Genomic DNA, 23,577 nt, shown 5'->3' with positions numbered 1-23,577 from the left:
TCTTTCCCTTTTAATTCATGCTTAATAAGGCGATGCTATATTTAACCAGTAAAGTAAGTTTAGAGTTGGCTGTGGGGTGTGGATTGAAAACAAAGTGCTGCAAAGAGAGTTTGTGCAATCCCAGCTGGGCGGATGTAACAGCAGTGAGTTTAGCCAGAGCTGATACTTTGTCTGGTGTTTTGAACTCGGAAGTGGCTCACCCTGAAATGTATGCCAAGCTGTATTCTAAGTCTGGAGTCTGAGTACAAAGGTTGACTTGTGAGGTCAGGCATTATTTATCTGTTTGTGTGTTTATTTTCTTTTGAACTATTAGCCTCCGTACATCCAGACAGTTTGAGACAGCGCTCAGTAGAAAAGCAAACCCTCTGTGTGGGCAGGAAATCTGGAGAACATGGTGTTTTCATGTAGGATGAAGTGTGCAGTTTTTGCATGGTTTGCTTGCTCTATCTTTAAAAATTAATGCGGATTGTTGCACTGCACTTTCATGTGCAATCAGACTCAAAGATACCACAAAAAGAGACCCTGCGAGGGTGTTTTCCTTTTCTCTCTATTCTGTGATGTCTAAAATCCCATCCATATTAGTCGCCTGTGCTGGCAGCAATAAAATTTTGTTGATGACAACAGCTGAACATCTCTGCTGTGTGGATTATAAAGCTCTGGATTTGTTTGGTCGGGGAGGTTTTTATCCCCTTTAAAGATCCTCCTCTAACTCTCCATGCTGGCCCTGCCTCAGGTCCAAGCTGTGGCAGCCGCTCACTGCCCATCAAAGCTGGCACGGCGCTGGACCAAACTGGATCATCCTCCAAAACCAAGAAGACGTTTTTTGGACGTTTCTTAATTGAAATTTTGTTGTCATTAGTTTTTTTTTTTTTTTTTTTTTTTTTTTTTTTTTTTCAAGTGAAGTACAACTCATAGTTCTTATCAGCTTTCTTGTGTTGTCAGTCTTCTGCAACTTTTTTGTGACTTTAGTAATTAGGTCTGATGTGTTCCTCTTTTGTTCGTTCAAGCTTTAATGGATTTACCTAGAAAATTCAAAATCTGTCTGTGTTTCCTCTTTGCTGCTGCTCAGGCTCCGAGTCTCCACCTCTAGCCCCCAACAAGCTCGACCTCACCAGGGAGAACCTCAACACTCTGCTGGGCCAAGGCTCCTTCAAACAGAAGGCCCCTTCAACTTTGAGCAGGAGCAGTGCTCAGACCAGCGGGGGACGAGGACCAGGTACAGAAAAGAAGTGGAGGAGAGTCAGAATAAATGGATGTGGTGAGAGTGCAGTGAGATGAAAGTGAGAGAGAGATTTATAACCGGGAACAGAGTGAAACATTAACATCCTTTTGATTGAGATAATTTCACTTATTTACAATGCAGATTGAAAGAGGACTTTCCTTGATAATCTTGAAAGTACTGTAGAGTCTGTTATTTCATGATATTGTTGTTTGCTCAATGAAACCTCTGGCGACAGGCATATTATATTGGAAACAAGTGGAATTATCTCTCTTCATTGGCTCTTTTTCACTCAGTTTTAATCTTTGGTACTTGAATAAATAGCTTGTTAAGATGGATATTTTTGCTGTGCAAGAGGAGAAACTGGGAGGCAAAAAATGGCTGATCTAAGAATTTATTTTTGTTTTAACAAATTGGTCTTTAATACTTAATTCTAGATTAAGTGACTTGTGTTTTTGCAGTGCTGTTAGGTCAACGAAACAAAGGAGGGATGGGTTGCATTGTGTGGCCACTGTAGTGTAAGTTAATGGCCTTGAAAGACCATGTAATTTATAAATATGTGGGTTCATAGAGAAACATGACAAATGAGGATAGGGCACAGCAGCCAGAGGAAGAGATAATTAAATGCCTTCCCTGTAAAACCAAATCTGGCCGTGTTCGTAACACAGAGGGGATTAGGGACATTGGAGAGAGGTTAGACAAGGCTACCTTTTGTTCACATACATACCAATGTACAAGGAGGGAGTTTGTATTGAGAAGGTAAGAGTGATGGCAAAATAAGTAAATGCCCTTACTGGAAAGACAATGAAACATACTCCACTAAGAGAAAACAAAATTCAGGCCCAGAGAAGCGTGTGATGAAAACAGGGTCAAGGATTGTTGCTGACAATAGGTAGTGAAATTGCAGCTCATTTGGTATAATTGCATTTTACAGTGTTGGTGTGTGGCTGTGCGGAGTTGTGTATATCCCTATATATGTATGTATGTCCTCTTTTCCTTTTTGTCATTATCCTTGAGTTTCAAGTTGATAGCAGCACACAAAAATGCCACCAATACTCCAAGCTTTCCAGAGCAACAAAGTCCAACTAGAAAGCTTTGCACAGAAAAAAGAAGCTGGATGTCACAAAATGTTTGCTTTCATTGGATTAGTTCTATGTCAAGAAATCAGTCAATAATAGCTTGAATATGCACACAATCCACTGTTTTTTGTACTGGAGAGAATAGGAAATATGTGACTTAATGAATAAAATAGCTACATAAAGGGACATTATTTCAGTTGCATTTGAACACATGTAACTTTTTCAGTGGTATTGCATTTCAAAGTGAATGCTCACAAAAGATATAGGACAGACTTTAGAGAGATGGCTTTTGCATGGCCGTAGTTCCACCTCGCTGCCTTTTCCCTCAAGCTGCAGAAAGTGTACCGTTTATTTCAGTACATTGATCTGCAGAAAAGCCCCCACCCCACCCCATCTACACACTCAGCAACTGTGCTGAAGGGAGGTGGGGGGCTAAGAGGTGAAGAATGTTGGCAAGGAGAGAGACGAGGAGGGTATAGTGACCATACATATCTTCTTATCTTTAAATAGATGTACATGATCATTTTTCCTCTTTGGGTCAGCAGTGGGTAAATTCTTCTCCTTATGCAGCAGAGGTACATCTGAGGTTGGAAAAAAATTACTGCCGAAAAGTTAACTTTCTCATCTTAAAGTTTTTTTTTTTTTTTTGTTATTTTGTTATTTCCTATTTAAACAGTTTGTTGGGGTGGGGCCTAATGCAGAGAGGCATCTCTCAAAAGTGTAAATTGATGGGTCATCAGTTAGCAAAGCAAAGGAATTTTTATTTGATGGGAGGGGCGAGGTTGTTGAAAAATGTGTTTTCATTCTTGTTTTTTTTTTCAATTTTTGTTCATTCCTACTGATACTGGCATGAAGTCACCACTGAAGATTTACTGTTATCTGGTGTGCAGAAGTAATAACATTTTTAAAATACAAAAAAAAAAAAAAATAATAATAATAATGATAATAAAAATGATATTGTGAAATAGTTGAGTGTTTGGGCATGGAAAGTCATCCAACATGTACAAAGCAATATAATTTTTAATTTAATTTTGACTTCACTACTTGCACATCAGTCCAACGTGGCTTGTAGCAGCCATGTGTGTATATCTGTACTTATCTGAGCCCTGTTACACATTTTTTTTGGATATCTATGTGTTGTCCCCTTTGTCCATCAAGACATGCTAAATGTCTTCACTCCTGTTTTTAGTGAAGATTGGCATCAGTGATCCCAAGAGTCGCCTCAGGGAGATTTCCAGAGAAGTTGCCCGACGAGCAGGAGAGGTCCGGGGGATGCATCCAACCAGAAGAGAGCCTGATAGGAGCGGCCAGCGGAGGCCAGAGTCACGCTACAGAGGTTTGCTCTCCTCAGCGATCCACCAAATTACTAGAGATAACAATAAATGATTTTTTTTTATTTATTTATTTTTTTTTAATTAAGTAGTCAACAAATTTAGGTAACGTAGATTATCATTACTTTATTTACGTAAATTATTATTTAGAAATAGATGTGGACAGATGGATTGTGTATATACAGCAGAGTGAGAGAGAGAAAAAAGGACGACCCTTTTCCTTTCCCACATGTCCCACATGTTGATGCAAGTAGGGTGTTAAAAAAGGCACACTAGTCCTTAAAACCTAGGCAGCACTCTAGACACGCAACCCCATACATAAACATATGCATAAGAATCGCCAGGCTTTATGAAACAAAAGGCTATCCCTCTGCTCGAATAGCCCTTATGTAAGCCTGGGTCTGGGAGCAATGTGTCAGAAAGGGGATTAAGAGCTGACGTCTGTTCAAGCTTGCATTCATCCCTCACTCATATTCAGAGCCACTGGTTCTGGTCTACATGAGCATTCGCATGCAAATACACACACGACAACAAGTGGTGATATACAGCATATCTTTCATACGACTTGTTAATGGAAGATTTTAGTCAAATCTGCCGAAAGTTCACCTCATACTCCTGCCAGCATCTTCATTTGTCTCATCTCTCTTGCTCTTATCTCAACAAGTGATGAGTTTGTGTGGCGGCTCTAATCAGTAGGTTGATTGGTCCTCTCCTTGCTTACATCAGTGCTTTCAATTAAGTATCTGTGAGGGGATTACAGAGCACAATTGTAACACAAAATCCACCATGTAAACAACAGCAGCCCATGTTAGCACCAGGCTCACGTCCCATTATGATTGAATGCAGTTGGCTAAAGGAGGCTAACGTCATTGCTGTGATGGATGGCAAGGCTGGAGGTGACACTTCAGTTAATGTAAGTAGTATAAATCTACCCCGGTGCTCCTCATGCCCAGGCTAGCACTTTGTTAAAAAGCCTACTTCAGAAAAACTTGAGCCACTCAGAGAAAAAGCTCAAGAAACTCTGGTGCGTGCTTCAGACTGCAGGATTTGGGCATTTCGAAATGATCTCTCACTGTATTGAGGTATTTGTGTTACCATGCTTTCAAAATGAACCTCTGCTTCATTTATGCACTGATACCACTGAGCTGGCAACAGCAACTCATACACATTGCCAAAGACTTGGACAGCAATATTTGAAATGATTTAAGTCTTGCGCACAATTAGCAAAATCCAGTGTAATAGGGAGTCACCTCTTGCGAGGTAACTTCCAAGGGCCATCTGTATTGTATCTTAATGTGTTCACTTTGTTACACCTGAGACCATAACCCTACAATAAATCACATGTCACTGTCTGAGCCTGAGCCTGAAAAATTTGATAAGAATATACACAGTAAAACATTTTCACTCATATTGCAGGAATATTTTTCATCATTAGAGCTTCTAATGGCCGCCTAATTAAACTCTAATAGACATTATTGTATTTATCTTATGATATATACACATTTTTTGTACAGCATGTGTAATTTTCCTGCCAGCTGTGAAAATCCCAGTGATTTTTAGCCAAAACGATTCCAATTTTTAATAAAATAGTCATCTTGGTAATTTCACTTCATTTTAAAAAAATGACAAAAAGTGTTTTGCAACCTGTTTGATGCTTTGGAATGTCATGCACCAGATGAATGACGGAGTGTGTGTGCCTGCGGTTTCATATGACGGTACAAGCTTCCAGGAGAACTGTCTGGCCAACAAACACATCCAAAGCACACTGTTGTGTTGTGTGCACACATCACCTGCAGATTTCTTTTTTTTTTTTTTTTTACACACACAAAAATGTACACATACACCACAATGCCAGCTTTTTTCAGTAATATCTGCATGGATGTCAGCACATGAACACGCTCCTCCTGGTGGACATTATTTACACCTTCCTCTCATCTGTAGACATCACTGCCCTGTTGTCATCATGCCCTTCCCTCACTTTCTCCTCCACCTGCTGTTATCTTTAGCAAGGTGTTGTGTCTTGGGTCAAGGTGTTTGTGAAAGTCAATTTTTGTTCTTGGCAACATGAGACATGGCACTGGCAACAGGAGCAGCAGGGGAGATATGACGCCAGCCAAAATGCCACGTCAGAATCAGCATTATTTTGCAGAAAAAGTGGCTCTCCTTGTTACAGCCGTCTGGATTAGTTACTTTGACCGCTAAAAGTTTCTATTTGCACACATCACTCTTTAAATGAAAGATGATTAAATTGTATTAAATTTTGATACAGGTATTTTCATCCTATTTATTGGAACCCTGGGTTCTGGGAGGTGACAGAAGTTTGAGTAGATATATCAGTCCAATAAATCTGCTGTCTTGGGTGGTTTTGTTGGTTAAATGATTTGGGGCAATTTTAACATTTAAGCTTTAAAATTTAAACAGTAAACTTTAATATTCATGAATCAGTGCTTAAAGTATCTGTTGAGAATGTGGTGTGCTGTCACATAAAACTCCTATTATATTTCTTTCACTTACATCTAGATGCAATTCAAGAGAGAACCTACTCTCGCTCTGCCTCCCCTCCCGAGAATGGCTTCAAGCAATACCTGGACACTCGACTTTATAGCAGCCAGGGCAAAGGTCCCACTCGGACAGAGCGAACACCACAGCTGGGAGGGCGGTCCTCCCATGAACCTCGCTCTCACTCAAGGGTGCAAGTGCTCCCCAGTGTTCCCAGCAGTGGCAGCGGCCACCATAGCCGTAGGCTAGACCATCTGTCAAATGGATATGACACAGACAGCAGCCAGGATTCACGAGAGCGTCCTGGAAGCGCAGCGAACAGCCGTGGAAACAGGTCTAGTCGACCATGGAAGCCCATGCGGGAAGCGCTAAATGTCGACAGTGTCTTAAGTGGCGTTGGTGGTGGTAATTCGGTAAGCCAGGATCGCAGGCACCATAGCCCCCGGAGGAGGCCCAGTAGTCAGTCACCCTCCCGTGAGCGAGATCGAGACTTCACATGGGGAGGCCGAGAGGAGCGCAAACCCAAAAGCCTAATGACTATCTATGAGGATGAGCAGAGGAATGAAACTGGCGGCAGCCGAAGCTCACTAGATTCAGTTGGCCGGGGTGGCTACAGTGACAAGGACAGGTCAAAAGGTTCAGCTACCCTTAAAGTCCGCAGTGACAACTGGAAGATCCAGCGGACTGAATCTGGGTACGAAAGCAGTGACAGGCTCAGCAATGGTTCAGCAAACCTTGACTCTCCTGTGGTGGAAAACCTCTCTTCCAAAGAGCTGAGGCCCATACCTGAGCTACATCTGACCAGGTAATGCATACTTTAATTTTATCTTCTTAATCAGCCTTATTATTCTTGGGTAATATGTCTGTTGAAGTTGTAGCACTGCACAGTATGTTAGAGCAGATTTAATAGCAAACAATATAACTTATTTTTGTAAATCCTGTCTGCTGAGTGAGCTATCTTTTGTAATCTGGCTTGTCAGTGTTTCTTTGTCATCCCATGCCCCACTTGTGCAAGGATTTGGATCTCAAATGTGCTGCTATTTCTAAATAATTAAAGATTACAAACAATCTGTTCTAAGAATAGCAATACCCATTTAACATAAATGCTCACAAGGCAGATATGCAGAGGTTATTGTGCTGGGCTGTCATTTGTTGGCTTTGCAGTGCAGGTCTTGTTTGGAGATAATGATCTCGACTAGCTGACATCCCCTCTACTCAGAAGGGAGAGCTAGCTGATGGCCGACTTTTGGTATAAGCACTAGTGCATTATGCAAGACTATCTCCTGACAGTACATTGCTTAAGTGCTGCTCAATTATTCATTCTTCACTGTATATCCTGAACATGTGCTGTGACTGAGTTCAATGCAAAAGTCATTAAAAATATGTAAAAAAAAAAAAAAAAAAAAATACAATTTATTAGTGATGAGGTTTGCTTTTTCATTGCTAGTTGTCACAATGAGATGGCTATATAGTCCTCGCTGAAGCAAAAAATGTTGCAGAGATTAATATCAGATTACAGCATTATAAATCATTCATGATTAAAAAGATATATTATTTAGGATGAATTTATGAAGGCTTATTTCCCTGTGTGCACCCTGTTCCCTAACCCTGCACCCAGACTTAACAAGCAAAATAATGGCGAGAGAAAAATCTGCTTGTTGAGGCACAGAACAAGATTATACTCAGAATATCTTATGGCATTATACATTGTATAAATTAAAACAGAATTTATTTTGCATTTTAGGGATCCCTTTGCTCAAAGAAGAAGTGATGATTTGAAGTCTGATGTTCTGCATTCCTCCTTTTCCTACGGTAAGAAACTCTGCACTGACTTCTTATTCATCTGCACCTAACATTTGGTTAGTTTGTATAATGTGTGCTTCTTCTGTATATTGTTGGGCTACTGTAAGTGTACATCATGAGACAGAGCACCTATGAATGTTTTGAGCCAGTATTTACTGATACTTGGTGGTAGTTTAATCAAGACAAAAATCATTTATTAAGTAGCCTACTTCAGGAATTCAGTAGCTAAGACCAGAAGAAATGTAAATTTTCTGTGTATTATGTCATGGAAATAGGTCACTAGTGAAAGAGTCTATCATTCACACAGCTTGTCTCTGTCATTACATAAATATCCTCTGCCCAAATGGACTTCCATGTATTGTAAGGACCTGAGACATTAAGATAGTATTGAGTAATTTCCTTGATTTATAGTTCTATTACAAGTGTTAAGGTCAGAGCCTGATAGAAAGGATACTGTATGGAAATGTATGTGCTCTGGTTCCTCACTGACTGGCCGTGACCTTTTTCCAGAGGAAAGTTAATGCCATGCACCACACAGGAAAATGCACATAGTCTTCAAGGAAAAATTAAACTAAATAGTTAACAGGGCTTATGGGTTTCAAAATGGTGTTTTGTTTGCAAAATAAAAAACCCTGGCAAATCTGAAGTGATTTGGTTTTCAGCCCAACCTTTTTTGTACATTATGTCCAATAATATTTTGAGCAGTCATTTGATAACTTTGACTCATTCGAGGCAATGTGGAAACAATGTGCAAACATTACTCCTGGGCGATAGATGTGTTTGTCATATCTGAAACATGTGCAAAAGCAGTTTTACCTAATTTGTCAGAAACTTTTTTTTTTTACATCATCTGTCCCTCCTCACAGACAGATTTATCAAAAAAGGGAGAAAAAAAAATACATACCCAACTAATCTGCTTCCCCTTCTGTATGATTGGTGAGACGAAAAGCTTTTGGTAGCAAAAACACTGGATGCAAGTCAAGATGAGAAGTTGCAATAATGGTTATTTTTATCTCTCAGGATTGAGGGAGATTGGATGACATGAATAGCACTAGGGGGTTTGTTGCCTGGACACCATTCACGTTCTGTCTCTTCTTTTTAGCACAGGCTCGCCCTATGTGAATCAACATTATCACCGTAGAAAAAGAGAGGCAAAACACCTTTTGAATGATCAGTCAGTAATTCATGCAATAGGAATACGCTGAGTTTATCTTCAGAGATAGGGAAAGATGAGTGAGCTGGTCAGGGCCACCCAGCTGTGCCTAGCTGGGCAGAAAATGCCACATCCGAGCCTGTCAAAAGGTGGTATTCAAACATGTTGGCAAATAAAATGTCATTCTCTGGCACCATGAGTGTTTTTACAGTCCCACATGGTTATGAGGCAGTGAATAGAAACATGGGTTTAAAATAACAACCACTGAAGTGTTTGTGAGCTATTATACAAGTGTGGTGAGCTGAGAAATAGAAACAGAAAAGGGTACTGTTTAATGCTGGTCTTTTTTTTTTTTTTTTTTTGGCCTGTGAGCATCTGCCTATGCTGAGTGATCCATGTGGAACAATCCCTGGCAAAGCAACAAACACTTGGGAAGCAAATGTGTTTATTTTTTCTCTGCTGCAATTTCCCTTTCCCTTTATTGACCTTTTGCTAAGATTTTTTTCCCCCCACAAATTTAACAATGGACTGAATCTATCAGACACACCTAAGTATGTTTCAGTGTTGTTAGTTTCGGACATTTTAGCTTATAATATTTTACAATTTTGTATGGAATTTAGGGCTTCTCGTAGGTCTAATCTGTAATCGAATGGGGAAAAAGATGCACCAAAAAGAGCATCCTTTTTCTTTTCTTTGAACAGCTCAAAGTCTTTAAACTACATGAGTATGCTCCAAGTTTATGGCCCAAAATCGCAGCGTGCTCCTGTGCAGATTTCTCTTTTACAGCCACCGTTTTGAAGCGAGTATGAGACATCTACTCCCTGCCGTTTGCAAATTGTATTGACAAGCTGCAGCAAATGTGTCTGAAGTCAATTTGGCCTGAGTTCAGTTGTGGTATTCTGGCATGGGCTGCTCTTCCAGAGAGGCCTGAGCAGATTCCAGTAGTCCATTAAAGTCCAAAATCCTTTCTAAAAGCACATTCATGTGGGAGAGCAGACAGCAAAAAATGAAAAACAAATAGAAGCATTTTTATATTGTGAGGAGTTCATGTGTCACACGGCCAATCTTTGACAGTTTCACCATTTTCACATCTGAGATACGGACAAAGATCATTTCCAGCTCACTTCAAGGGCTGAGGTCCAGCTTCACTCCCCTAAATACCAGAACTTTTGTCCTTGTCGCTGAAATTCTCATCGAACCACAGCATACCTAAATGGCTATTGTAACAGAGCATTCAGCTTATAATAGTGTGAAAGGTCATGGCTGCTGAGAGATGGGCGGGAAGTCCAGACACTTAACACTGCACAGTAAATCATGGCCACGCTCGGTTTACCCTGATTGGCTCCTGTGGCTGCCAGACCTCAGTGAGACTCCTGATAAACAGTTTTTACTGATTATTGCTCAGTTTGCCCATCAACATAATGTTTACTAAATGATGATTACTGAAACAGAGGAAATGTTTATTTAATTCAAACAATTTCTCACTTACATTGTTAGAAAATATACAAAGTACGACACAAAGATTGCCTCTAGGTAGCATTAAAACCAGACATGAAATAGGCTGATGATTGTATGGTAATATGTAAATGTATACATAGTATGTGTGCACTAAAGATGTGCAAGACCAGTGGAAAATAGAACTAAAAGTTACTAATCTGCCAGTAGTCATGTAAATATTTTTTTATTTTAAGTATTATTTGCTTATTTTTTATTTTTTCCCACTTAAAATGATTTCATTCCCATGCTTTATTAATTCCTGGAATAGTTTTATGGAGTCACTCCTTGTTTTACTCATAATGAAATGTTGCCTTGAGATGTGCCTAGATTTCTCTCAGCTGCCAGTGGGGAGCTCTGTAATATTATTACAGCTTTGTCTAAAAATGCTTAGCTTTTCAGCAGCATTTCAAATATATTTTCTTGTTAACATATTTGACAAAGCCTTTACAATGGTGACTACTTCATCTCTTGTCTTTTTTCATGATCATGTCACCTTAGATTTAAGAGAAGGCTGTTTTCGGAAAAATCCTAAATTTTAGAGAAGTTGTTTAGTTATTTCCAAAACTTCTGTTTAATCCTCCTATTATGTTTGGGGTCAGTTTGAGCCCATTCAATGTTTAACATCTCTAAATAAATGAATAACTTTTTTTTTTTTTTTTGCTTCATATTTAATGACTTTTCCTAATTGAATGGGTACTACCAGGTAAACATGAAATGCACATGATAGGTTTTCAATGTCCTGTACACACTTTGTAAGCATCGGTTATAAATAACAAAAATCTGTACTTAGAAATAATATAAAGCAATTAAAACACCAAAAAGATATTTCTTTCCAATTTTAGGTCAGTCAGTGAGATTTTATGGTGATTTGCATATTTTTCCACAGTCGTAATAGGAATACTGGATGTATAAGTGGGGGTGGGGGAAGTTAGGCTATGTTTCATTTAAAGGGCTATTTAGGTAGTCAACAAAGAAACATAAAGTACCTGACACATAAACTTTGGCAACAATTTTAATTCTAATAATTTGGTGGAGGTTTAACCTGCTGGGGTCAAATTGACCCCAAACATAAAAGATGTTAGTAAATTTGAACATAACAGGAGGGTTAAATGTTTGTGAAATCCATGTCTCTAGTGTGCACCTGTTGCTTGTACCTTGGCTCTGAGGCCTCTGTCTGTTGGAAAACATTTTTTTGGCTTCCACACAGTTGGAAAGCACAGACAGATTTGCCTTTTTCCTTCACCATCAGTCTGAATAAACTCACTTATAGCAAATAGATAAAACTTGTCATGAGGAAAATAAGGATATATACTGTATGATATTCACTGCTTTAATATGTTGTCATACATCTTCTGATGCATATGTGTGTATGAGTCAGCGAGCTCAGAGTTGCAATGCTGTCAGGCTTAGATGGTCTATTGATGCCACTGAACAAGCCAGTGAATGATGTGATAACCAAAGTGTTAATGCTATGGGATGAGTCCACATTTATATTGTGGCTTAGTTTTCCCAGGCCTTTGCCACATCAGCACACACAACACACAAACACTAAGCTGTACTGAGGAGAATGATTCGGTAAAGCACAGGATAATGCATTATCATTATGCAGTTAACATGACTTATGGCATATTATTGTGTCATTATGTTGGGTTATTGTAACGGATACATCTTAGCAGCCCAAAATAGATATCAAGCACATTTTATATGTATGCTATCCAGTGGCATGCCTTAACAAGAAGTTATACCTTATCGAGAATTATAAATAAACCTTAGTTAATAAGTTAACTTTTTGAGTTTTGTCCACCAGCTGATCAAATTTAGATTAGTGGAAAGCTTGATATTTTGCCAGGGTTCATTTGTCGTTCCCATGTGGTTTAGTTCTCCATGCAGAACTGAATTGCAAATATGCATGCGAGTATGATTGATGTTCAAGAATTTTAAGTATCACAGATCAGCAGAATGCGGAGAGCTACAAATCTTGACTCGGCAGCCTTAGAACTGAAACATGCAAAGTTGTCTTTCTCTTGCGTCAACAGAACTTCAAAGTGCTGTCAACAAATTTTGCACTTCCAATTTTTCAAATCCCCGTTAGTGTTGCTTTCCAGAATCAGGTTTCCATATCATTTGAAAAATTGATACTGTGACAGGTGGAGTTTTTGAAATGGTGTCGAATCACTGTCCCCTCTGTGATCAGTTAATTGACCTGAACGACGTTTTAGCAGATCATAGCAACCCACCAAACAGGTGTCTTTTTTTGGCCTGCTGAGCGTAATCCTTCATGCTGGAATGGGATCAGAGACAGGTCTATCTGTGATTTATATCCCTAGAAATGGTATCTTTATGCTCATCACTGTCTAAAAGCCGAATTTCTAGTCCTAGGTTCTATTTAATCAACTTCTGATTGTAGCTGGGCAGGTGAAGCAGTCTTACATGCACAAGAAGAAAAACAAATCTATGTGAGACAGCTTCACTTTACTCAGTTTTTCCTACTAATCTGACTGAATGATTGAATGCCGTCCGGTTAATATAAATGTCTGTGAACATTTAATGTTGTGATTTAAAGAGAGTCCACTTATTCCACTCTGCAATTTTAATAATACAGTAAATGCCATCAGTCCACATTCAAATCCATCCAATCTCAGCACATGGACCATTTCCCAGGTGAGTGCAGTAGGCCATGTAAATAGCAGGATGCTCTGAGTATGTCTGGCATTGCTAAATGCAGGAGTGCTTCCCAAATTCCTCTGTATGTGCTGTGGATATCAGCCTTGCCTTGAACCTGAGTAACTGGAACACGGATTTGCATTTAATTAACATGGAATTTTAACAATGATTACATAGAGGTTTTATTTCTGTTTTCCTGGTAGTTGTTTTATTTCAACAGGAAAAGGCAGCCTTGCTTTTCGTTATCCAACTGTTTTTTTTTTTTTTTTTTTTCATGGAAGCTTTCTCTTGGCAACAGTACATGTGACAGTAAAGATGAGGGGATTTACTAAGGAGCAATGTAGCAGGGCTTGTAAACTGCATCCCGCTTTGTTTTTGAGAATGATATTGTTACACTTGCTTGCCAACATTGCAAATCAGCAACATCAAATTGTGAATTGCCACATGGACTTAGCGGCTTAAAAACACAGCAGTGCCGGGGAGGGGATCTGGAGTCTGGAGTCTGACCCTCGCGTAATTGCATGCCAGCACAAAGGATTTAGCCACTAATGCTCTGAGAGAGCACAAAAAAAAGAGAGGGTGTGCTGACACATCACAGATGGTCCTTATCCACTCGCTCTCCTCCGTGTCTTGTTAGTCAGCTGTTGTCTGTCTCAAGCCTTGTAAATCACACCCCTTCCGCCAACTTTGAAGCTTTGTTTGTTTTGTTTGTTTTTTCTGGGAAGCTATTTGTGAACATGCCTCTCTATTCATCTAATAGGCAAGAACATCATGACCTGATTTACCCTGATGGATGGAAATGTTAGACATAATTTCACTTGGCTCTTATGACTTTGCATGTATTCCTTTTTCTTCTCTGCTAGAGTGTTCATCCAGTGTTTTTAATGTTTATCGTTAGCACTGTTAGCTCAAAGCTAGCAGGGCCTGGATATGAACCCAACTTCCCTTTGAGGGGCCTCACTCTTTGGCTGGATCAGACAGTCAGAGTGGTACACAGGGGGCCCGAGGGCGCTCTGCCAGACTATCTGCTTTGATACTTCCTCTCCCAGCGCCAGGCAATGGCCCTCACCATGACCTCTGTTAGATAACATGTCTTTGCTGGAGAGACCTACAAAAACATTGTAGCGCTGTTCAAATGGAGACCCATGACAGATGTTATCTAGTCCTCTTTTTGACCATCTGGCTGTGATGACCATTACTTTGCAAATTAGTCTGCTGTGATATGAAATGCTCATGAGCCTTCATTCGTGTTGTCTAGGTGATCATGCAAGAAATTCTCCAGATCTTCAAGACTCAAACTTCAAACTAAGTCAACACTTACAAAGGTAAAGTAATGCTTATAAACAGAATACACAGCAGCTATTGTTTCTCAGTTGACTCACCTATGGGAAAGAAAAATATTGATCTTTGTTATTTTGCCTTGTATCAGAAGAAGTGCTTTTCGATACACCCCCGGGATACTGGAGCATAACGACGGCCAGGATAGTGAACAAGAGGAGAACGTTGACGGCAGCCCTGTGAGCCCTGTGCCCCCTTACATAGCAAAAACCAGCAGCTCAGAGTGGAACAGCTCAGATGATCTTGCTGGCCCCCTCTCTGAACAAGAAGACACAGCCACTGTCCCCTACAAAGAGCCCTCGCATAACAGCCCCCCACCTTTACCTCCCAAGCCTTACGGCCGCGGGCACCAACAGTTAGAGGTGCCGTCACGGACGAGCCCCCGGAATGAACCTAAAAACGGCTTGTCTTCCCTCTCGCACACCACCCTCCGCCGGTGGATTGAGACACCTGCCGAACACAAACTCTCATCAGATGCCAGCTCTAAGTCGGGCTCGTCCGACCAGGACAGGAACGATCTGTCAGCCAGCGAGAGCGACGAGAGGTTCCCCAGTCCGAAGCCCAGTGACGATGATGGCACCGACTCCCCGGCTTCCACAGATGTGGCTCTTCCCACCACATACTTTTCTGTAGATAACTGCATGACAGACACGTATCGAGCCAAATACCATAAGAGGCCAGTCATGTACATGGTGACAGATCTGAAAGGAGAGGAGCGTCCTTCATCAGGGGAGAGTGATGTTGAGGGGAAGATGCTTCCGATGCCAGATGTCCAACCACCAGAGCCTCCAAAAAGCAGATCAGAATCAGGTATCTGGAAATGAGATGTACTGTACAATTTAGATGACCTTTTGATCTGTGTCTGAACCTTTGCAACGTAGAGCTACCATTGATTCATTTCTCCTTTTTTTTTTTTTTTTTTTTTTACAGGTTATGCTACTAGTAAAACTACTGCAAAGTGGAATCCCGTTACTCCAAAAGGACTTGATGAGCATGGATTCTTATGATTTTTAGCTGAAGCACCAAGGGACCTTGTATGAACCAGTGACTGGATGTCAGGTTGAACTGTTACCTATTATGATATGCTACACGATGAGAATACTTCAAACTTGGATGTGTTTTTGCCTCTATAGCTGTCATTTTAGAGAACTGGACATGAATCTAGATGCCAAAGAGATTGGTCCTGTTGAATACTGTTGAAATCAGTGGAAGCGGTCCTTGCTAGCAGCGCTCTCTAGCTGTTCTGGTATGAGCTACTTAGTAGCTAATTTTCAATTTGCACAGTAGAAAGAGCCAAAAAAAAAAAAAAAAAAAAAAAGTACAGAGAAACAAACACTCTTCGGATGTTGCTGTTGATCGTATCTGGACATGTTGGAAGTCCCTGGCCAAGGGTCGGATAAGTGAAGAATGTCTCACAAAAAGCCACTTTATTCTGTAAGACAGAGAAAATCACAAAAATAAGCAACCCATTTCCTACCTATTTTTCTTGCACTGTAGAATGCTTTTATTTCCTTGATTAACTTATGTCATTTCAGTGTTACAGTGTGTACATCCCAATTCTGCCTGTGGAAAGGTTTTGATGTAATTTACCCTCTAGCAGCCTTTTAAAACCGCAAAGAGTTTTCTGAAATATTCACAAGTTGTTTTTTTTTTTTTTTTTTTTAGATTGTGGGAAGTTCTACATATTGTACATGTTTATGGTATGATCACTACTTAAAAATGGATCCTAAGGGTCCGCGTGGGTATAAGAAGATCAGTAAATTTGTTGACTTTGGTTACTGGTCTAAAGGTATCTGGCACATTTACTTGCTGCACCTCTCAGCCTCCATCACTACCACACACACCTGCACACACACACACACACACACACACACACACACACACACACACACACACACATCATCCCTATGCATTTGCTGTTTTATAAGGCTTTAGACTTTCCCAGTTTTAGAATTTGTCTTATTACACTCCCTCCAGTTAAAAGTGCTTCCATTTTCCTTACAGTTTGATGTTCTTTGTCACATATTTTTTCTCAGTTTCTCAGTCTTCTCTACTCTTTCTCAAAATATGCTCCAATATAATTCCCATTTGCAGTAAACATGCACCGGTAGGATGTGGACATAGGATTTAAGATTCTTCTACAGATAGATAGGACTTGCTTTTTTAGCAGGTTATGATTTTGTGTAAACCCCAGCACAGTGGTTTATTTTTGAAGAAAAAAAAATGATGCTGTAAATTTCTTTCCTTTTTTTTTTTTAAAGATGTTTTATACTCTCCAGCAGAACTGTCTGCACAGTGCCTTTGTATTTTTCTATGTCAAGACAACTTTAAATAGGAGCCATGTTTGTACAGTTCTGTAACTTCAGAGGTTCTTTTGTAACAGTAAAGTTCATTTTTAATGATTGACAGTTGTTTAATAAACAATTTTATTTAACCATATCGCCATGTCAGGTTTTTTTCTATGCATTGCACCAATTCGAAGGGAATCTGGTCTGTGATCTGGGCTTTCACTTGAAAATAATGAACCAACAATGAACACTGGTATTGATTAAATTCACAAATGAGCTGATGCCACTAAAATGAAAACTGATTCAAAATGATATGGTTCAACAGAAGACAGGGTGTATGGCATTTTGCTGCCATCTGGTGTGTGTTGATCTTAAATGCAGCTTGTTAAAAGGTTGCACTTCCATTTCAAGTTCACTGTGAACGGTCAGGCAAATTGAGCTATTTGCATTATATTCAATATGTTGGACAGACATGCTAGTCCTTTTGCATGGCATCAAAATGACAGATAAGATGTTTAACAGGTAAAGACACTGACAATATTAATATTTAGTGAAAGGTCATTTATGCACCAAATGCATAAAGATATTGACCTCCAGGAACAATAGTAATACAGTCCTGCTGATACAGTGTGTAATGCTTTTGGGTACCATCACTTCAGACCATCTTTACTGAGGACTTCAAATTCCAAGCTTTACTTTGCTTGTTTCCCATTGCGAACAATGGATGTTATATGAAAATGCTGGAAATGTACACCAAGCCTAATTAGTAAAACAGATTGGGCAGATTAAATATCTGTTTTTTGCCTTGTCAACTAAGTGACCTCATAATTTACAACCAAAGACGTACAATGGAAGTGTCACGTATCCCACACACTCCGCCCACTGTTTGGTACCTGCAAGGAATAAAAAAAATCATCAGGTAAAATCATCAGAAGGAAACAAACGAGACATAATTGGACAAGCACAGTTAGAAATTTCAATTACCTGTTATTTTCCCAATTTAAATATGTAAAACGTGCAACTTGGAGCCCAATTTTGAACTTTCTGTTACAACACTGTCCACTATGTCAGCATACAGAGTGAGGTGATTTGTGAAGCTCAAAGAGTTTCACTTCATCTGAACATCATATTAATAACTTTGTTGTAACTTTTTCAAAACCATTTTGTCCATTCCCACCTTCAAAAGTGATATGGACAGAAATGATGTCACAAGATGGGAAAATCAAGGCAATTACCTGATTAAACATTCAACAAAGCAAGGTCCTCTCTGATAAAAGAATAACATGTGCCCCTGTAATTAATGGGTGATAATGGGAGACAAGACTTCCCAGATGATGCTGCCATCACAAAGTGGCTGGAGTGAAAGTCTGGTCTCTGCTTAATGCAGCTTTTGCATGCTAATTAGTAGATATTGTTTGACCTCCATAGAAAATCACAACACGGTCTATTTATATACATGTTGATGTGTTCATTCTACATGTGAAACATTACACTGCTTTTCAGGGTTCTGCCTAACTAAATGCACATTAAAGTGAACAATTTAACAGACTTATATAATATGTGACATTTTAACCAGCAGCAGGTACACAGTGGATGGGAGTTTTTCTGTTTGTGCTCCTTCCTTGAGTCAGTGTTCCTTCTTTACAGCTTGACTGACATTTCTCATCCAGACAAGCAGTAAGCGCTTTTGTTAAATACTCTGTCAGAACAGAAATGCTGCTGATGTGTCGCCAAAACCGTGGCACCAATTTTTCAAGCTGTTGCGGATAACATCAAATTTACCTCTGTGCAGCTTCAATAATTGAGCGCCATGACGTGTGAAGCATTCAACATCTTTCCTTTACAGCTGGGAAGAATGAAATGAATGATCAGTTTTCAGTGATAGTGGAAGGTTAATTCTTTCAGTTCAAATGACAGCCACTGAATAATTTTCATTAATGTGGAGGACAGGATCTAGTATGTTTATCTTCTGATTTTGAGAAGATGAGTATGTGTGCAAAATCCCTTAAGCATTATTTTTCCTTCCTTCCTTCATTCCTTCCTAACTTCCTTCATGTATCAGAGAAAAAATAAACTGTCCATTCTTTCTTCATCCTCAAGAGGGAAGTAGAGGACTTTGCAACCAAAAATAAGGATCCAAAATGTTGCCTTTAAATGGGATAAACTCCTGTATGGGTGATCATCACAGGAGGCTGTTTGTTCATATAACTGCATACAAATACAAACTCCATCCAGCTATTCATGTTAATGTCAATTACTTTTTTTCTTGACATCATCATCAAACCATTGCTTCAGATTTTTCTCTCCAATTTCGCATTCTGTACAATAGTATTCCCTCCCTGCAGGATTTCTTTGCACAAAATTGCGCAGGGTCTTTCCAGCATCGCCTGTGAGGTGGAATCTGGATGGGAAAGAGCGTGTTTCAGTTCCCTCTGGTTTCCTCTCATTTGTATTTTTGGATGAAATGAGAACAAACTGATGGATCTCATGCTTGTAAAATAAATAAATAAATAAATAAAAAAGATTCAAGGAAATTTCTTCACTTTGGTACAACAATTTCATTTTCTTGCACACTGACTTCAGCATGACTTCTTGAACAGTCAACCTCCAGGAAAAGCGACAAACATCATTCACCATGGGCCCTCCAGCTTTTTTTCCCCTCAACTCACTCACTTTTTTGTCACACTGAAAATAGCCAAAAACTTTTTATTTAAAAAAACATCAAAAAACATAGAAGTGAAAAATGAAGCAAAGTGCTATTGACATAACAAGTGACCAGGTTACCTAATATTGGACACTCTCAATTCCTGAGCCGACAGGAGAGTATGACAAAATAGGACAAAAAAAAAAAAAAAAAAAATCTTCAAACAGGACTATAAAGATGAGCTGACATCAAAAAAGCGACATCCCAAATGACTAATGAGCAAAACTGGTAAGTTAATTTTCACTCTCAGTGGGATGCTCCAGCTCTGGCAGGTTGTATCCACATGGTGTCTATATCAAACAAAGTATTTGTGGGCAATTGTAGAGAGACAACTGACAAAAACAATTATGAAAGATTGGGGATTTATTAAATGTCAACATCAGTTAATAAAAAAAAACAAAAAAAACAATCCAATGTTCACCGGAGTAAGAAGGGAAAATGGCTATGCTGCCATGCACCTGCACTACCTTGACAACTATCTACAGGTCACCCTTCTCCTCATCGCATGGGATGTCTATCACAGTTTGGTATGTTTAAATCTTAGCTGTCTTCTGGTTTGCGTGTGTGTGTGTGCATGTGTGTGTGTGTCTTCTCTTCCATCCGTCAGAGTGGGACTCTGCCTGTCAGTGTGGGCTCCTCCTCTGCAGCTGGCTTACTTCATTAGGGGCCATCAGCTGAGCTCAGTGCTGCACTGTCAGAGTCAGGCTTCTGCTCTCTCGTTTCTCCTCCCTCTCTTGCTCTCTGTCTGTCTCTCAAACTATCCCTCAAGCTCGCTCACGCCCTCCATCCTCATGTGATTTCTCACTCTGTCAACTTACCCCCCATCTTCCCTTCCTTTGCTAAATTTTGCCCTGTCCTCACACTGAACCATCTCCTTTCGCCATCACCCTTTTCAGCCACCCTCTTCCATGTTTTTATTATTTTATTTCGCCTAGCCCACCACTCCCTACTATACTTAGTTGTGCCCTAAATATTTCAACCTTTGTGTTTCCTCCTTCCTTCCTTCCTTCCTTTAGTATTTATCATTCCAACAACACCGAAATAACTCGCCACATGAACTAAAAAGTAAAACATGGTGTAAGCCTTTTAGGTTTTCTTCGAAACAGTGACACATCCGCCTAGATAATATTCTAAAAAGCATTAACATCATCATACAAAGGAGGAAGAAATCTTAAATGAAGCCACATGCTTTTACTGCAGTACCTCAGAAACCATTTGCAGCGTGGCAGACCTACAGGAGGCTGTTTGTGAGCGCTTGTGATGCTTTCACATGCTGTCAAAAATATCTTAATTATGAGTTGAGCGCACATCAACCAACCAAGCAAGTGGTAAATAAGGGATTTTCCATGACACCCACGTTGCTGAGATGTGACATTTAAAGAGCTGGAGAGCGTGGAATCTGTATCAACAACCGATGGTGAAAGTTATGCACTTAATTATTACATGTATATCATTGTTTGGTCGGATATTATATGTACATAATTAGAGTGGTCGAGGCAAAAGGACATCTCTAACACATGCATGCACGCACGCTAACAAGTCTAGCGAGACAAATACATGATAAATATGCAATAGCGTTTGGGTATTGAATTAATTCAAACACCAATTACATGGCCGACGCGCATTTCCTCCTGCCGTTCTGACCCTGCCGCTTGATTTTTAAAATAAATCAAAAATGGGACCTTGGTTGAATGGTCCCAATTATTTCCGACAACGGCATTTGAATGCGTAACACATCCTTACATACGAGCGCAAGAGGAGTACCTGAAGGCACCATCAGGTCAGCAGGAAACAATAAGACGATATTACCTTATGTTTTTGGGATTTTCAAAACAAACTGAAATATTTTAGTGAAATGCGTAACTCAACAGACATTAAATTAGCCAGAATTTAAATTCTCTAGCAGCTGAGAGCCACTCGCTTAAGAGGAGACTGACCGACAAAACCACAAATTTGCCATTTGACGGTTGACCGTTTCCACCAACATTTTTGAATTTGACCTAACGTTAGGCAGCTAGCTAGCTAACGGCTACATTTTCCTCGGTTTAACTTTACAAATGGCGAATCCACAGAGGAACTGCCTAGCTTTTCTACTTGGTGAGAAGTCACACAACCTGGTCCAACGCCCTCAAAAAAGACATTTCAACCATGCGGTGTGCACAAACGGGTCCGTGGAAGACGCCGCCTGGACCCGAGGAGGCCGGTTAATTGATCAACGCAGCTAACTGTAAGTCACATTTTGTCCATTTGTTTTTACCTTGTGATATATTGTTTGGATATCCTGCACATCGATTCCGACGCTTAAGAAATACTGATAATAATAGTTTCTAAAGATAGGGCCACAGTGATTTTCCTGTGGGTTCAAATTTCTGTAAATCTAAGAGATGCGTTTTCTTTCTTTAATGGAGCAAACTCAGGCAATCACCAGGTCAAGGGAGTCCAGCGTTTTTGTTTTTGTTTTTGTTTTTTTTTGAGGGAGTGAAATTAGTCTGTCTATTAGCGTTAAAAAAAAATATTTTTGTTGTTGGATATTAACCAGTTCAGGAAATAGTCTTGGCCAGTGGTCCTCAAAGTGGGGCCCTCAGGAGCCCTTGAGGTTCTTTTAGGTGGTCCTTAGCAAAATGAGGACTAGTTAAATTTATCCGAAATTTAATCCACTACAGACTTTGATGATGTAAAAATATATGAGTGGTTATTGTAAAATTATGCTTTAATCACACCACTTTGAATCTATTTGTCAGTGTCAAAATGTGACACCTAAACAATTTAATACTCAACACAAACCAAAATATCTTTTCATATTATGCGTCCTTAGGGCACACTAACCTCTAATGGGTGTCTGCAATTTAATGAAACTGACATTGGGGGTCTGGAAGATGAAAAAAAAAAAAAAGTTTGAAAACCCCTTGTCTAGACTGTCTGAGTTTTACCAGAGTGAAAACTAAAAAGTAAAGACTGATGCATTTTTGTCATTCTTGCTGCCATTGTGCGGCTTCCTAGTAGGAAATGAAATAATATTGAAATTAAAGCATGCCACATTTTGCTAGGATCCCAGTGGGACTCCTTCAAGGACCACAGAGGAGGTGTTTTAGGATCTTGAAAGTAACTACACATGTCTAATTTACTGCTGCTTGGGTTGCTTTTGTCACATATTGTGACGTTAAATTACTTAATATAAAGTGGGGCCGCATTCTTAATTGGATTAAACGTGATGGTGTTTCTTATGTCAGTGGGGCTTGCTTTGAGTGGTGCTGCTGGGTGTTGGTGAGCATGCTGCGACATATTTTCAGTCAAGGAGACACTGTGCAATATCCTGGCTCACACCTGTGCTGTCTCTCTGTGCATATAATAAAATGACAGCGGTTGATTATGATTTAGTGTAAACAGAGCAGCAGGGAGACCGTCTTTAATCGGTTTAAACCCCTGTGACAGTAAGCATCCGCCCTGCTGAAATGTTTTGAACAAGAAGCCGAATCCCTACTTGATGGTGACCCCTGACCTTCTCGTGTGGGAATCAAATTATCAAAACATATTTTCAGGTGTTCAGAGCCATTTTGTGTGCCTGAAATGAAAACAGCCGCTCAAATGTGAATGTTTTTAACCAGCAGTAAACAATATTTCACTGACTTCAGTTCAAGAATGCCCAATTCCCCAAAAAACTTGGTCCTGCTGTATCTTTTGCCACAAGGCTGTTGTTGCACCAGCCTGTTTTTGACTCTGTTTGTCAGAGCTCATTTTTTATTTTCTGTTGGAAGTGAAATCTGGGAGCTATCTAGCCGCGAGTTCTTAACGACAGTAACATATCTCTGATGGAGAGTTTAGTTGCTGGGGGTTGCTTATATTTATACATTGTATTTTGTTTGGTGTGTTCAGTAAACTGCCAGATGTTCAGCTTCAGCCAGAACAGTGGCTATAGCTCAATGGGTTCTTTAGGTGAACTTAATTGAGGTTGCCACACCAGATGTTGTTCAGCCATTTTTGCTGTAGTTTTAACAAACACCT

General features: G+C 39.8%; 1 protein-coding gene and 1 long non-coding RNA gene across 3 annotated transcripts in view; both read left to right on the top strand.

Annotated features, from left to right (window-relative positions):
• usp53a (ubiquitin specific peptidase 53a) overlaps window positions 1–15,983 on the top strand; it is a 37,632-nt gene extending 21,649 nt beyond the window's left edge. The window contains exons 11-17 of one of the 2 annotated variants that reach the window (XM_030076176.1): window positions 1,070–1,216; window positions 3,488–3,634; window positions 6,150–6,933; window positions 7,873–7,940; window positions 14,504–14,570; window positions 14,678–15,393; window positions 15,514–15,983. In XM_030076176.1, coding sequence (XP_029932036.1) covers window positions 1,070–1,216; window positions 3,488–3,634; window positions 6,150–6,933; window positions 7,873–7,940; window positions 14,504–14,570; window positions 14,678–15,393; window positions 15,514–15,590 — 2,006 coding nt within the window. In that variant the 3' untranslated portion in view covers window positions 15,591–15,983. Of the gene's footprint in view, window positions 1–1,069; window positions 1,217–3,487; window positions 3,635–6,149; window positions 6,934–7,872; window positions 7,941–14,503; window positions 14,571–14,674; window positions 15,394–15,513 lie in introns of both variants that reach the window. The other variant, XM_030076175.1, reaches the window with a different exon arrangement.
• Window positions 15,984–21,368: 5,385 nt separating this feature from the next.
• The window catches only part of LOC115376149 (uncharacterized), a 121,889-nt gene continuing 119,680 nt past the window's right edge, over window positions 21,369–23,577 (top strand). Inside the window, exon 1 of the long non-coding RNA XR_003929781.1 lies at window positions 21,369–21,802. This is a non-coding gene — a long non-coding RNA (uncharacterized LOC115376149). The remainder of the gene's footprint in view (window positions 21,803–23,577) is intronic.

This window comes from Myripristis murdjan, chromosome 18 (assembly GCF_902150065.1).
Source record: "Myripristis murdjan chromosome 18, fMyrMur1.1, whole genome shotgun sequence".
Classification (NCBI taxonomy): Eukaryota; Metazoa; Chordata; class Actinopteri; order Holocentriformes; family Holocentridae; genus Myripristis; species Myripristis murdjan.
This window is presented reverse-complemented; position numbering and strand designations above follow the sequence as displayed.